Source organism: Ranitomeya variabilis, chromosome 8, assembly GCF_051348905.1.
Source record: "Ranitomeya variabilis isolate aRanVar5 chromosome 8, aRanVar5.hap1, whole genome shotgun sequence".
Taxonomy (NCBI): Eukaryota; Metazoa; Chordata; class Amphibia; order Anura; family Dendrobatidae; genus Ranitomeya; species Ranitomeya variabilis.
The window spans coordinates 35,626,133-35,642,607 of NC_135239.1; the positions used below are offsets into that span (position 1 = coordinate 35,626,133).

Genomic DNA, 16,475 nt, shown 5'->3' on the forward strand with positions numbered 1-16,475 from the left:
GTAGATATGATCCGAGATTCGACCGCGTCTCCAGCTATTGTCAGTAATCACTCTGGATTCCTTTCTTCTTGCGTGAAAGAATTTCAATGGCACAAGGTCCAAGTGCAGAGTTCTAGCAGTGCATCCTGTAATTCCAGCCAGAACAAAGGGGTTGTGGGGCCTTCTCAGTAACGTGAGAAGACGTCTTCTAGCTGGAAAAGGAAAAAAGGCAAAAAAAAACGTATTTGTGGACTCCGGTAGAGTATGTGTAGCTGAGAAGAGGCCATTTCCAACGAGAGGGAGCAGAAAGACCGGCCATTCTCATAAGGATTTGGGGCCATCTAACATCTTCTTGTTGGGTGAAAACTTTGGGAAGGGGACGGAATGAAGCACTGCACCTGGTCTAACCTGAGGACGGTAGCGGGCGTCTGTGTATTTTTGGGGGTATGCGTCACCATTGCTGCGCTCTGTCTGACACTGGGAAAACCTCGTCAAAAAGGTACGGAATAACCTTCACCTTTATAGTATTAGACGCTATCGCCGAAAAATCTTATAAAATCTAAGCCGAATCCCATCACCTTGTAGAAATGTATTAATACAACTAAATGATGTATTCTCTGAATATTGTCTGATATGACAGAATCTGAAGTCAGTAGAACTGGAAATTCACATTGCCCCTTTATGGAAAATGATTGGCCAACTAGAAAAAAAAGCGGACGTCCAACCAAAGAATTTTAAGTTTTGCTTGTACTGAAAATTTTGATAAAGCAGCTTATATATTTTTTCTATTTTCCTTTTTTTCCCCCCATTTCTTGTCCAATATTGGTTGCATTGTACAGTCACATAACCATATTTCGGGTTATTAGAATTTGAATCTTTTTTATATATTATGACACTGTTTTTGTGTACAGGACACTTTTTGTATCTACTTCAATCAATTAAATAATCAAAGTTTGAGCTTTTTTTCAAGCAGAAATTGACCTGTTGTTTTCTTTTTCCAAGTGTAAGAAAAAAGCAGCGTTTGCACTGTAGACATGTATTCCCATATTTATCAGTAGAAGTGTATAAGAACAAGATCCTCACCAAAATTCACGTAAAAATAATTGTGTAAAAATAGAAGTACTGACCTCTTTGGGTATGTCTACACGGGTTTTTTTTTCTGCAAAGATTTTGAAATGGGTCCACTTCAAAATCCACATTAAAAAAAATCCTAAATTTCTCTTTGACTACATCCAATAATAAATGGAGCCATTCTGATATGGGTGTTAAAGGGTTTGTACCAGAGCCGTAGCTAGAGTTTTGGTTCAGGGGGGGCGAAACTTCTGAGTGGCCCCTAACCAGGTAACCTTGATTACAACTGGGTGACGCACCCTAATACTGGAGGAGAACCTCAGCAAATGACCGCGCTGTTACTGAAGATGATCTCTATATAAAGACCAATATGGATATTACCGCCATATGGTCAGTGGTAGATACCAGCCCTACAGAACATATAAGAGATCACAGCACAGTTACAGATAATGTCTTACCGCTGACGTCCTTCTGATGGAATCGTTCATTTTTCCTGTCTTTTCCATCTGGCCCAGACCGACATGACAACTTCTTCCAGCCAGAGAATACAACAAAGACACGTTTCACTTCTCATATTCCAGCCCCATCACCATCTATTTCCAACCTGCACAAACTCCTCATCCTACTGATACCCCAATACTGAGCTGCTGCTGCCGTGTGTGTCCCCATTACTGCACCTGAAACCCCAATGCTGAGCCTCTGCTGCCGTATGTGTCCCTATTACTGCACCTGATACCCCAATACTGAGCCTCTGCTGCCATATGTGTCCTTATTACTGCACCTGATACCCAATACTGAGCCGCTGCTGCCGTATGTGTCCTTATTACTGCCCCTGATACCCCAATACTGAGCCGCTGCTGCCGTATGTGTCCCTATTACTACACCTGATACCCCAATACTGAGCCGCTGCTGCCGTATGTGTCCCTATTACTGCCCCTGATACCCCAATACTGAGCCACTGCTGCCGTATGTGACCCTATTACTGCTCCTGATACCCCAATACTGAGCCACTGCTGCCGTATGTGACCCTATTACTGCTCCTGTCACACCAATACGGAGCCGCTGCTGCCGTATGTGTCCCTATTACTCCACCTGATACCCAATACTGAGCCGCTGCTGCCATATGTGTCCCTATTACTGCACCTGATACCCCAATACTGAGCCTCTGCTGCCGTATGTGTCCTTATTACTGCTCCTGATACCCCAATACTGAGCCGCTGCTGCCGTATTTGTCCCTAATAATGCACATACTTTGTGGTTTTCTGTGCCCTCTAAATTCTAAAGCACCCCTCTATATAGTAATGCCGGGTGTAAGTGCCCTAGAAAACAGTGCCCATATTTTGCCACCTAGAAAGTAATATTGCCCTGTGTGCCCCTTTGATAGCCACAGTAACCTGAGTTCCCCTATAACAATAAGTGCCCACTTTACATTTAATAATGTCCCGAGTCTCCCCCTGTACATCTACCCTATACACAGCATGGTGCTCTCTTATACACAGTATAATGCCCCCTCACTGTATAGTACCACCCACACAGTATACTGGCTCCTTAGTAGCCTCCAAACTGTTTGATGGCTCCGACAATGTATAATGACCCCCACAATTTAATCTCCATACTGTATTATGGCCGCCTAGATAGCCTCCATATACAGTAGCATAATGCACCAAATAGTCAATAGTCCACAATATAGTATAATGCACTCCCCATAGGCAGACTCTATAGCATAAGGCAGCCCCCATAGGCAGACACTGTAATAAGGCAGCACCCTCATATAGGCAGACCCTGTAATAAGGCAGTACCCCCATAGGCAGACTCTGTAGTATAAGGCCGCACCCCCCATAGGCAGACCCTGTAATAAGGCAGCACCTCCATAGTCAGACCCTGTAATAAGGCAGCCCCCATAGTCAGACCCTGTAATAAGGCAGCAGCCCCATAGTCAGACCCTGTAATAAGGCAGCACCCCCATAGTCAGACCCTGTAATAAGGCAGCACCCCCATAGTCAGACCCTGTAATAAGGCAGCACCCCCATAGTCAGACCCTGTAATAAGGCAGCACCCCTACAGGCAGACCCTGTAATAAGGCAGCCCCCATAGTCAGACCCTGTTACAAGGCAGCACCCCCATTGTCAGACCCTGTAATAAGGCAGCACCCCTATAGGCAGACCCTGTAATAAGGCAGCACCCCCATAGTCAGACCCTGTAATAAGGCAGCACCCCCATAGTCAGACCCTGTAATAAGGCAGCACCCCTATAGGCAGACCCTGTAATAAGGCAGCCCCCATAGTCAGACTCTGTAATGAGGCAGCACTTATAGGCAGATCCTGTAATAAGGCAGCCCCCCCATAGGCAGACCCTGTAATAAGGCAGCAGCACCCATAAAAAATAAATACTCACCTCTCTTTTTCCTGGTTCCGGCACTGCTCCCGCTGATCTCCTGACAGCGGGCACCGGGCAGTGACATCATTGCGCCTGCTGTCAGTGTTGGCGACGTCAGACGCCGACACTGACAGGGGGGTGATGGGAGAAGGAGCGTAGAGCTCCTTCTCCCATCAATGCGATCAGCAGTATCGGCTTAATGCCGGTACAGCTGATCTTCCGATGATGGCAGGGGGCCCATAGCGACCAGGCGGCAGAGCAGGGAGATCGATTCTCCCTGCTCTGCCGCAGAATGTAACTGTATCGAGGCGCTGCGCACACCGATACAGTTACAGTAGCGTAGCTGCGGGTGGGCCCCTTCAGAGCACCAGGCCCGGGGCGCCACCACCCTCTGCCCTCCCCCCCCCCCGGTAGCTACGCCACTGCTTTGTACCAAGTTTGGAAGCTATTCTTAAGGACCCGTACACACGAGTGTTTATATCAGACGAGAGCTGGCTGTGGTTTTCGCTGATGGCACTGGTACCTGTGAGGTTGTGCATTTGTCTGATTTTTTTTCTTCGGCCAAAAATTCCGAGATATGTCCAATTTTGATCCAAGTGTCAGATCAAAAATTGGCAATACAAATCTATGGGCCCTTGAGAAATATTGGACCACACTGGGATGACATCCATGTGCTGTCCAATTTTCACGGACTGACAGAATGGAGAAGGTGGAGAAATGTTTTTTTTTCTTTTTTGTCCTCCTTTGAGAAATACGTCACTCTGATCAGAATAATCGGATTCTTTTTCTTAGATGGAGAGAAAACGGTCTTGTGCACAGGCCCTGATCCACTGAATAGGAGATAACATCCCGGTCACTGGGGGTCCGACCTCTGGGACTCCTCCAGTACTGAGAACGAGGATGTAAAGAGCCCCGTTCTAAATGGGGCAGAGGTTGAGCATGCGCACCTCCGCACCATTCATGATGGGAGCTCCAAAGAGCAGCCAAGCGAGGTCCTCCGTTATCTCCGGCAGTCCTCTTGCGAATCAATAATGCCAAAATCAAAGATGCAAAGTTTTGGAGGCTCTACTCAACCCTTATCACCTGCTGCCATTTTTTTTTTAGATTCAACATCTGCTTTCTACACGGGAGGAGACATGTTGGACTATCTGCTTTCACAAGGAGAAATTTCATCCCGTGATGGACTCCTGGTCACCTGGTATCATGCGGCAAACAACAAGAGCCAGCTGCAGGACGCCCTCAACAGTAAACTCCATTACTCATATCTGCTATTAGTGGTTTTCACCTGAAAATATAAAAAATGGTTCTGCAGTGAAAATGGCTTTGTTCCTCATATCAACCAGTCAGAAATCAAGTTCCATATTCCTTTTATTTCCAGAGTAATGCTATAAGCTACAAATCCAATCGTTCCAGGCTCGATTACGGTAATCAGATCTGATCTTTCATATGTTAAAGTTGGGATCCACACACACACAAAAAAAAAGATTTAACTAGAGTTTTCAAACTACAATATTTTCAGGTATCGTCTTAGTTCAGGTTTGTCTCATTCCAGATGTGGAAATAACCATGAACACGGCAATCGACTCTCCACTCCGCTAATTGCTAACTATGAAAAGTGTAGGAGACTCTCATGAAAATTAATTCTATATACTGTATGTTTATATATATTAATCCAGCTCTTCAATTTTGGGAGCCTCCAGAGTAGGACTTTTGCGTCACCACTCCTCTTTTATAGACTACACCCTTTTCCCACGCCCTGAGAATTCATTTGGACACCACGCTCCCATTCATCATTAGCTTTTTTAAATTTTTTTAAATTAAGTCCTTTTTTTTCATTGTTTTTGTCTTCTAGTATTGATGACATCTTTTGTGCCCAATTTTTCAAATTGATTCTCCTGGTTCATTAATTTTGAGCAAAAGCAAAAATGCACTTTACTTTTATCTTTTACCTCTTTTGCGCTTTTTTTTAAGAGCAGAAAGTTGTATGTACGGCTAAGATGTTGCAAAAATTTCAAGTGGACGTAACTAGTGCAAAACCATTGCCACTTTTTAAAAAGTCGCAATGAATGTATAGAGAAAAAAAAAAACATGCCCACAATGGCAAACATATAAAACAAACTCATGTAAAATAGATGTTAAAAAAACACACATTAAAAGAATTTGATTCAAATCAAAAACAGGCTAAAAACGCCAAAAACTAGAAAAAAGGCATATATGCAATAATGAATCGGGGACGAAAACTGTGTCTGATGATAGACTATCCATAGGAGTTGACTAATTGTCTGGGGTGTCTCAGAAACCTCCTGGAAAAGTCCAGTAGAGCTCCCCTTTCTTTAGGAGCCTCACAGACTCCCCAGGAGAGCTGACCAGTATGATGTATATCCTCATGTTAGAATTTAAGACTTTCTTGGAAATAGGATACTGGATTAGTTTCTGTCCTTAGCGAGACTAAGAATCTAATTCTGGCCCACAAATATATTAAATTGAATCTGTCAGCAGGGGTTTTCTATGTAATCTAAGAACAGTAAGACATAGGGGCAGAGACCCTGATTCCAGCGATGTGTCACTTACTGGTCTGCCTGCTGTTATTTTGGTAAGATCACAATTTTCTCTGCTGCAGATCTAGCAGTGCTTGCATGCTGAGCCATATGTAACCCCGCCTACATCACTGATTGGCAGCTTTCTGTCAAAAGAAAGCATCCAATCAGTGGTGGGGTCGGGGTAACACAGAGCAGAAGGACTAGTTGGCATGGGGCACCTTGTCCTGCAGTGATAATCTCCTCCTGATAAAACACTGATTTTATTGAAACAGCAACACACATCCCAAAACGTGACACATCGCTGGAATCGGGGTCTTTGCTCCTACATGATGCTGCTCTCATATTACATAGCAAAAGTCTGCTGACATATTCCATGTAAATGTGAGAGTAGCTATGGAGATAGAGATAGCAAGGACATCAGGGACCCCAAAGGACGTTCTGCCACAAAGTTGTATTTTAAATGGTGCATGGAAGATGGGGGGGCTCTGGAAACAGTCAAAAAGCTTAATGTTTGCACCAGTTACTAATTTTTACGTTATGTCCTATGTACTAAAGGCTCACATGGGAGGACAAAGCGAGCCATGAACATTGTGCAATTTAATCCTTTCCTCTGTATCTTTTATTCACTGTAACCGAATATCAATGGGAAAAGGTGATCGAGGAAAGCTCAGAATTGGGATGTGATATGCTGTATAGTGATTCTGCTATGGATCACTATCCGGCGACCCGGATTTGCCTTTCTATTAATTTTAACCCTTCAGGTGCTGTAGTCATATAAAAGAAAGACCCAGCAAGAGTACAGTGGGTGTTACTGGCCTCTATAATCCTTCCAAACTTCAATACTTTAGCTCTGTACTATAAAGCAAATTTACTCGTTGCAATCTATCCCATTCCCCCCTAGAAATATTCACCATTTCACCTTTGCTGACTTCATCCCTAATTTTCAGTTGTCTCTGAGTGACTGGGTGAAAACTAGCTGTTATTATATATCCCGTACACAGCACACACAGACATGAGGGATTCCTGCTCTCCTGTTTATCCAGTTTATAGCACGTGTCTAGAATCAGCAGCAACATGGAGGGCGTTATACAACAGTACTGAGCAGTGTAGCTGTGAATCCAGCGCTAGTGATATAACACTCACTAGAAAGCTTCTGAACGGGTCTGTGTGTGTATACATTTCTCTTTCACTCTGAACTTCCCGTATCCCACTCCATATACTTCAATAAGCAGCTGTAATCTGACACCTCAATGAGCTGGCATTAAGTAGTTTCTGAGCAAGATAGATTTTAGAAGCAGAGTTCTCTGATAAAAATAGATTTAATTTGTATATATATATATATATATATATATATATATATATATATATATATATATGTATATATACTTGCTTGTACTAGTGAATTGTGCAACATTTTTTGAGATGGCAATGACCAATTAAAGGGGTTGTCCGGCCTTGGAGCTCACGTCTGCAGTCATTTTATGTGACCCCCTAAAACCATCCCTGAAGCCACTCATGGTGAGTGTATTTATAATTCCTCAGGTGGCGTCATGGTCTTGGAAGCAGATGTCAATGTGGAAGGACAAGGAACCCCAAATGAGACAGATATTCCGATTATGGCTCATCCTCCCGCTGTATATAGTGACAACACTCTAGAAGAATGGTTGGATACCGTCCTTCAGTCTTCGCAAGGTAATAAATAATTCTGTCTGGACAAAGAACAAATAAAAAAAGCTTGTAAAGAAAAAGAGGACCAGTCACCAGATCAAAATTGACCAGTTGTTGCTCTTATTTAAATTTCCGCTGCTTTCCTGAGTATTCCATTTTTTCTTCCTTTAATTCGACATACGGCTCCATAGGTATGGGTTTTTTTACTTAAGTGATATTTGATGGTCTTTACCTAAAGGGCATGGCTAATTAGATAATAATGCATTGCAGCCTAAAGACACGCCCCAGAGGATCCTGTGTCATGATTCTCAATGGCGAGAGAACATAGCCCAGCATATATGAGAACTAGCTCTTGGAAGATGGAAACTATACTGACCATGAACTAAACCTGCCGCACAACTAGAAGTGGCCGGGTAGCATGCCTACGTTTTTTATCCCTAGATGCCCAGCGCCAGCCGGAGAACTACCTAATCCTAGCAGAGGAAAAGACAGTCCTGGCTCACCTCTAGAGAAATTTTCCCAAAAGGCAGACAGAGGCCCCCACATATATTGGCGGTGATTTTAGATGAAATGACAAACGTAGTATGAAAATAGGTTTAGCAAAATCGAGGTCCGCTTACTAGATAGCATGAAGACAGAAAGGGCACTTTCATGGTCAGCAGAAAACCCTATCAAAACACCATCCAGAAATTACTTTAAGACTCTAGCATTAACTCATAACACCAGAGTGGCAATTTCCGCTCACAAGAGCTTTCCAGACACAGTAACGAAACAGCAGCTGTGAACAGGAACAAAATGCAAAAACACACAAGGACAAAAGTCCAACTTAGCTAGGAGTTGTCTAGTAGCAGGAACATGCACAGAAGGCTTCTGATTACATTGTTGACCGGCATGAAACTGACAGAGGAGCAAGGTTATATAGCGACTCCCACATCCTGATAGGAGCAGGTGAACAGAGGGGATGATGCACACAAGTACAATTCCACAAGTGGCCACCGGGGGAGCCCAGAATCCAATTTCACAACAGTACCCCCCCCCTCAAGGAGGGGGCACCGAACCCTCACCAGAACCACCAGGGCGATCAGGATGAGCCCTATGAAAGGCACGGACAAGATCGGAGGCATGAACATCAGAGGCAGTGACCCAAGAATTATCCTCCTGACCGTATCCCTTCCATTTGACCAGATACTGGAGTTTCCGTCTGGAAACACGAGAGTCTAAGATCTTTTCCACAACGTACTCCAACTCACCCTCAACCAACACCGGAGCAGGAGGCTCAACGGAAGGCACAGCCGGTACCTCATACCTGCGCAACAATGACCGATGAAAAACATTATGAATCGAAAAGGATGCAGGGAGGTCCAAACGGAAGGATACAGGGTTAAGAATCTCCAATATCTTGTACGGGCCGATGAACCGAGGCTTAAACTTAGGAGAAGAAACCCTCATAGGGACAAAACGAGAAGACAACCACACCAAGTCCCCAACACAAAGCCGAGGACCAACACGACGACGGCGGTTGGCAAAAAGCTGAGTCTTCTCCTGGGACAACTTCAAATTGTCCACCACCTGCCCCCAGATCTGATGCAATCTCTCCACCACAGCATCCACTCCAGGACAATCCGAAGATTCCACTTGACCGGAGGAAAATCGAGGATGAAACCCCGAATTACAGAAAAACGGGGACACCAAGGTGGCAGAGCTGGCCCGATTATTGAGGGCGAACTCCGCCAAAGGCAAAAAAGCAACCCAATCATCCTGATCCGCAGACACAAAACACCTCAAATATGTCTCCAAGGTCTGATTAGTCCGCTCGGTCTGGCCATTAGTCTGAGGATGGAAAGCAGACGAAAAAGACAAATCTATGCCCATCCTAGCACAGAATGCCCGCCAAAATCTAGACACGAATTGGGTCCCTCTGTCAGAAACGATATTCTCCGGAATACCATGCAAACGAACAACATTTTGAAAAAACAGAGGAACCAACTCGGAAGAAGAAGGCAACTTAGGCAAGGGAACCAGATGGACCATCTTAGAGAAACGGTCACACACCACCCAGATGACAGACATCTTCTGAGAAACAGGCAGATCCGAAATAAAATCCATCGAGATGTGCGTCCAAGGCCTCTTCGGGATAGGCAAGGGTAACAACAATCCACTAGCCCGAGAACAACAAGGCTTGGCCCGAGCACAAACGTCACAAGACTGCACAAAGCCTCGCACATCTCGTGACAGGGAAGGCCACCAGAAGGACCTTGCCACCAAATCCCTGGTACCAAAGATTCCAGGATGACCTGCCAACGCAGAAGAATGAACCTCAGAGATGACTCTACTGGTCCAATCATCAGGAACAAACAGTCTACCAGGTGGGCAACGATCAGGTCTATCCGCCTGAAACTCCTGCAGGGCCCGCCGCAGGTCTGGAGAAACGGCAGACAATATCACTCCATCTTTAAGGATACCTGTGGGCTCAGAATTACCAGGGGAGTCAGGCTCAAAACTCCTAGAAAGGGCATCCGCCTTAACATTCTTAGAACCCGGTAGGTAAGACACCACAAAATTAAACCGAGAGAAAAACAACGACCAGCGCGCCTGTCTAGGATTCAGGCGCCTGGCAGACTCAAGGTAAATTAAATTTTTGTGGTCAGTCAATACCACCACCTGATGTCTGGCCCCCTCAAGCCAGTGACGCCACTCCTCAAAAGCCCACTTCATGGCCAAAAGCTCCCGATTCCCAATATCATAATTCCGCTCGGCGGGCGAAAATTTACGGGAAAAAAAGGCACAAGGTCTCCTCACTGAGCAGTCGGAACTTCTCTGCGACAACACCGCCCCAGCTCCGATTTCAGAAGAGTCGACCTCAACCTGAAAAGGAAGAGCAACATCAGGCTGACGCAACACTGGGGCGGAAGAAAAGCGGCGCTTGAGCTCCCGAAAGGCCTCCACAGCATCAGGGGACCAATCAGCAACATCAGCACCCTTCTTAGTCAAATCAGTCAATGGTTTTACAACATCAGAAAAACCAGCAATAAATCGACGATAAAAGTTAGCAAAGCCCAAAAATTTCTGAAGACTCTTAAGAGAAGAGGGTTGCGTCCAATCACCAATAGCCTGAACCTTGACAGGATCCATCTCGATGGAAGAGGGGGAAAAAATGTATCCCAAGAAGGAAATCTTTTGAACCCCAAAAACACACTTAGAACCCTTCACACACAAGGAATTAGACCGCAAAACCTGAAAAACCCTCCTGACCTGCTGGACATGAGAGTCCCAGTCATCCGAAAAAATCAGAATATCATCCAGATACACAATCATAAATTTATCCAAATAATCGCGGAAAATGTCATGCATAAAGGACTGGAAGACTGAAGGGGCATTTGAAAGACCAAAAGGCATCACCAAATACTCAAAATGGCCCTCGGGCGTATTAAATGCGGTTTTCCACTCATCCCCCTGCTTGATTCGCACCAAATTATACGCCCCACGGAGATCAATCTTAGAGAACCACTTGGCCCCCTTTATACGAGCAAACAAATCAGTAAGCAGTGGTAACGGATATTGATATTTAACCGTGATTTTATTCAAAAGTCGATAATCAATACACGGCCTCAAAGAGCCGTCTTTCTTAGACACAAAGAAAAAACCGGCTCCTAAGGGAGATGACGAAGGACGAATATGTCCCTTTTCCAAGGACTCCTTTATATATTCTCGCATAGCCGCGTGTTCAGGCACAGACAGATTAAATAAACGACCCTTAGGGTATTTACTACCCGGGATCAAGTCTATGGCACAATCGCACTCCCGGTGCGGAGGTAGTGAACCAACCTTGGGTTCTTCAAAAACGTCACGAAAGTCAGACAAGAATTCAGGAATCTCAGAGGGAATAGATGATGAAATGGAAACCAAAGGTACGTCCCCATGAGTTCCTTTACATCCCCAGCTTAACACAGACATAGCTCTCCAGTCGAGGACTGGGTTATGAGATTGCAGCCATGGCAATCCCAGCACCAAAACATCATGTAGATTATACAGCACCAGAAAGCGAATAACCTCCTGGTGATCCGGATTAACACGCATAGTCACTTGTGTCCAGTATTGTGGTTTATTACTAGCCAATGGGGTGGAGTCAATCCCTTTCAGAGGTATCGGAGCCTCCAATGGCTCCAAATCATACCCACAGCGTTTGGCAAAGGACCAATCCATAAGACTCAAAGCAGCGCCAGAGTCGACATAGGCGTCCGCGGTAATAGATGACAAAGAACAAATCAGGGTCACAGATAGAATAAACTTAGACTGTAAAGTGCTAATTGAAACAGACTTGTCAGGCTTCTTAGTACGCTTAAAGCATGCTGATATAACATGAGTTGAATCACCACAATAGAAGCACAACCCATTTTTTCGTCTAAAATTCTGCCGCTCGCTTCTGGACAGAATTCTATCACATTGCATATTTTCTGGCGTTTTCTCAGTAGACACCGCCAAATGGTGCACAGGTTTGCGCTCCCGCAGACGCCTATCGATCTGAATAGCCATCGTCATGGACTCATTCAGACTCGCAGGCACAGGGAACCCCACCATAACATCCTTAATGGCATCAGAGAGACCTTCTCTGAAAATCGCCGCCAGGGCGCACTCATTCCACTGAGTAAGCACAGACCATTTGCGGAATTTTTGGCAGTATATTTCAGCTTCATCTTGCCCCTGAGACAAGGACATCAAGGCCTTTTCCGCCTGAAGCTCTAAATGAGGTTCCTCATAAAGCAACCCCAAGGCCAGAAAAAACGCATCCACATTGAGCAACGCAGGATCCCCTGGTGCCAATGCAAAAGCCCAGTCCTGAGGGTCGCCCCGGAGCAAGGAAATTACAATCCTGACCTGCTGTGCAGGGTCTCCGGCAGAGCGAGACTTCAGGGACAAAAACAATTTGCAATTATTTTTAAAATTTTGAAAGTGAGATCTATTCCCCGAGAAGAATTCAGGCAAAGGAATTCTAGGCTCAGACATAGGTGCATGAACAACAAAATCTTGCAAATTTTGTACCTTTGTGGCGAGATTATTCAAACCTGTAGCTACACTCTGAAGATCCATTTGAAACAGGTGAACACAGAGCCATTCAAGGATTAGAAGGAGAGAAAGAGAGGAAGGCTGCAGCATAGGCAAACTAGCAAGTGATTCAATTAAGAGCACACTCAGAACTAGAGGAAAAAAAAAAAAAAATTGTAGCAGACTTCTTTTTTCTCTCCTTTCTCAGCCAGTAATTTAACCCTTTTTTGGGCCGGTCAAACTGTCATGATTCTCAATGGCGAGAGAACATAGCCCAGCATATATGAGAACTAGCTCTTGGAAGATGGAAACTATACTGACCATGAACTAAACCTGCCGCACAACTAGAAGTGGCCGGGTAGCATGCCTACGTTTTTTATCCCTAGATGCCCAGCGCCAGCCGGAGAACTACCTAATCCTAGCAGAGGAAAAGACAGTCCTGGCTCACCTCTAGAGAAATTTTCCCAAAAGGCAGACAGAGGCCCCCACATATATTGGCGGTGATTTTAGATGAAATGACAAACGTAGTATGAAAATAGGTTTAGCAAAATCGAGGTCCGCTTACTAGATAGCATGAAGACAGAAAGGGCACTTTCATGGTCAGCAGAAAACCCTATCAAAACACCATCCAGAAATTACTTTAAGACTCTAGCATTAACTCATAACACCAGAGTGGCAATTTCCGCTCACAAGAGCTTTCCAGACACAGTAACGAAACAGCAGCTGTGAACAGGAACAAAATGCAAAAACACACAAGGACAAAAGTCCAACTTAGCTAGGAGTTGTCTAGTAGCAGGAACATGCACAGAAGGCTTCTGATTACATTGTTGACCGGCATGAAACTGACAGAGGAGCAAGGTTATATAGCGACTCCCACATCCTGATAGGAGCAGGTGAACAGAGGGGATGATGCACACAAGTACAATTCCACAAGTGGCCACCGGGGGAGCCCAGAATCCAATTTCACAACAATCCTGTGAGACAAGTCCCTTATAAAAAGACCATAAAAAATAGCACAAAGTAAAAAGGGCCATATCTCTGGAACCGTATGGTGGAATATAAAGGACAATGGGAATAAAATAAGAGCAAAACCTGCTGATAGGAGCTCTTAAACCCAGGGTCCACTACACCAAATATTTTGGACTCCAATAGCATGCCAAATAAACTGTTCCTTAAGCATTTTTTTTTATTTCTTGTGTATGAAAAAAAATGGACAGATTTCCAGCAGTGTTTTATTATTAAGTTAGTTTTTAATGTCGGTATTTTTTGCACGTGACTAAATTATTTAAAAACTTAACTTCTCTTACAATCCAATGTTAAAAAAGGTCAGCACATGGATGTCATTCCATGTGCCCCCATGATTTTCACGTGCCCATATACTTGTATGGATAATTTTGATTCATGACTTAAATGGATCCTGTGCGCTGTAATACACACTGCGGGCCAATCAAAGGCCAGCAGCGGACATCAGCATGCACGTGACGGGGTACATGTCAGTCATGTCATGCGCTTCCATTGCTTGCACTCTGAAGTCAGCTGTCAGCTTCAGAAGAGGATGCTGTAAGCCGGAGGAGCGGAGGGGAGGTGAGTAGCATAATTTATTTTTTTCTATGCATTGAAGAACAAAGACAGAATGGTGGACATATATACCAGGATGGGACATATATACCAGGGTGGGGCCATATATACCAGGATGCGGTCCGGGATAAGGAACCTATATAACAGAATGGGACATACATGCCAGGATGGGGACATATACCAGGATGCAGCCCAGGATAAGGGACTTCTATAACAGGATGGGAGATACACACCAGGATGGGGGACATATATACCAGGATGAGGTCCAAGATAAGTGACAAACATACCAGGATGGGGAATGTGTGTATATATATATATATATATATATATATATATATATATATATATATATATATATATATATATATATCTCAAGGTGGGGCCCAGGATAAGGGACATATATATCAGAATGGGGGACACACATACTAGAATGGGCCCAGGATGGAGGGGACATATATACCAGGAAGGATGGGGGACATTACTTTGCAATGGGGGAGGAGAGGCAACTTGTATGTCCTTATAGGATTTGGAAAACTACAAGGGCAGATACATCTGACCAAAATGTGGGGAGGACGGGGCTAGTGTGTGTCTTAATGGGGTTGTACAGGTCCAAATTTTGCATCGGGCCCATTGGACCATAGTTACCCCATTGCTGGAACACATAATAATTAGCTCTAATCTGTAAAAAAAAACACAGGATAAAAGCACCGCCACAAGGTAAAATGGTTCGTTATCATTACACAGCACCTAATACATTTGTTGAGACATTGATGTTGCTGCATTTAATAGAAGTCACATATGACAGCCTAAAAGTTTGGTCTTTGGAGGAATTAACCTCGACTGATGTTTCATCCACCAGTCTTGAGTCAGAAGCCCGCTGGTGGAAGGTGCGTCAAATCTACTAATAAATTTGTGGTGTCCTTTGGCTATCCGTGCACCAGAAGGTGAAATATGGGCCAGCTATTCCCTTTAGAGCATGTGTCATAGTAAACTTTTTGGACAGCAGTTGTCCTCACCCTTTTATGCAAAGACCAATTTACTTTTTTTAGGTAAGTATCTAGACTGTTGCAAAAGGTAAAAAAGTAGCAATTTTTTAATGAAAATAACGCAACTATTGCACCAAATTTTCTACCAAATTGTGACTTTTTTATAGCATAAAAAAAATTATTTGGGTTTTTCTTGGTATTGCAGCTCTGTCTATACATGGGGCAGAACTACAATATCATGAGCAGCCCATGAACAAAACTGCTGCTGGTTCAGGAAGAAAGTAGCCATGTGTTGTGTGTCTGATATATCATCTAATGTAATAAAAAGCAGCCAATAATAAATGCAATGAAAGTGTCCTCAGAGTCCATATGAAGACTTTTTTAATATACTTATCTATGAGTAATTCATATCCATGTTTTCGGTTTATCCCGTCTAGGTATCAAGTTGGATTTCAAGAATACCAAAGCTGTTGGCCCATCACTAGACATATTACTTGCTAAGGCCTCCAAAACTCCTATAAACCGTCCCGTATGGCTAAATGCCGATATCGTGCCTGGTCCCAATGTCTATCATGAAATAGGAGTAAATGCGACACAGTCAGTATCTGGTGATGTATATTTATTAGAATTTGAATACAAATCTGATTGATACTTGCACAGCGTCACGTTGGCCTATGGACGTTGTGTTCTATTGCAGCTTGGCTTTTTTTTAAATTGACCTGAGCTGCAATACCAGCCACAGCCTATGGGCAAGAGTGGCGCTGTTTCTTGAAGAAAACAAACTTTTCTAATCCTATACAGCCCTTATAATTTATAATTACAGGTTTCTAAAACTCATCCAAGAGAGGTACCCTGACATCACCATCTCTCCTGGCTGGATCACTTTATACTTGCCACCCATCATCTCTAATAGAACTTACTCAAAAGAAATGATTGAGAAGATGTACAATCTAGTAAAAGATCTGCCCCAAAGAATCACTTTCCCGGCTCGCGCTGTTCTCACTCGCTCGGCTTGGCAGAATTTCTACTGGCTCCTGAAGCAATCTGACCGGTAAGCTGATATACTGAGGCCACAGATGGGTATATATAAAGTATACTAAAGATCAATATGTAAACTACGAGAGAACACCGAGCGTCGGATGGAGTGGTGTAAAGTCGCCAACATTGGGCACTGGAGGAAACGTGTTCTGTGCAGTGACGGATCACACTCCTCTATCTGGCGTCTGATGGACGA

General features: G+C 44.1%; 1 protein-coding gene across 1 annotated transcript in view; it reads left to right on the forward strand.

Annotated features, from left to right (window-relative positions):
- The window catches only part of FAM151A (family with sequence similarity 151 member A), a 25,765-nt gene continuing 9,290 nt past the window's right edge, over positions 1-16,475 (forward strand). The window contains exons 1-5 of the mRNA XM_077276658.1: positions 1-478; positions 4,531-4,671; positions 7,509-7,658; positions 15,679-15,838; positions 16,065-16,292. Of these exons, the coding sequence (XP_077132773.1) occupies positions 364-478; positions 4,531-4,671; positions 7,509-7,658; positions 15,679-15,838; positions 16,065-16,292 (794 nt within the window). The 5' untranslated portion in view covers positions 1-363. The remainder of the gene's footprint in view (positions 479-4,530; positions 4,672-7,508; positions 7,659-15,678; positions 15,839-16,064; positions 16,293-16,475) is intronic.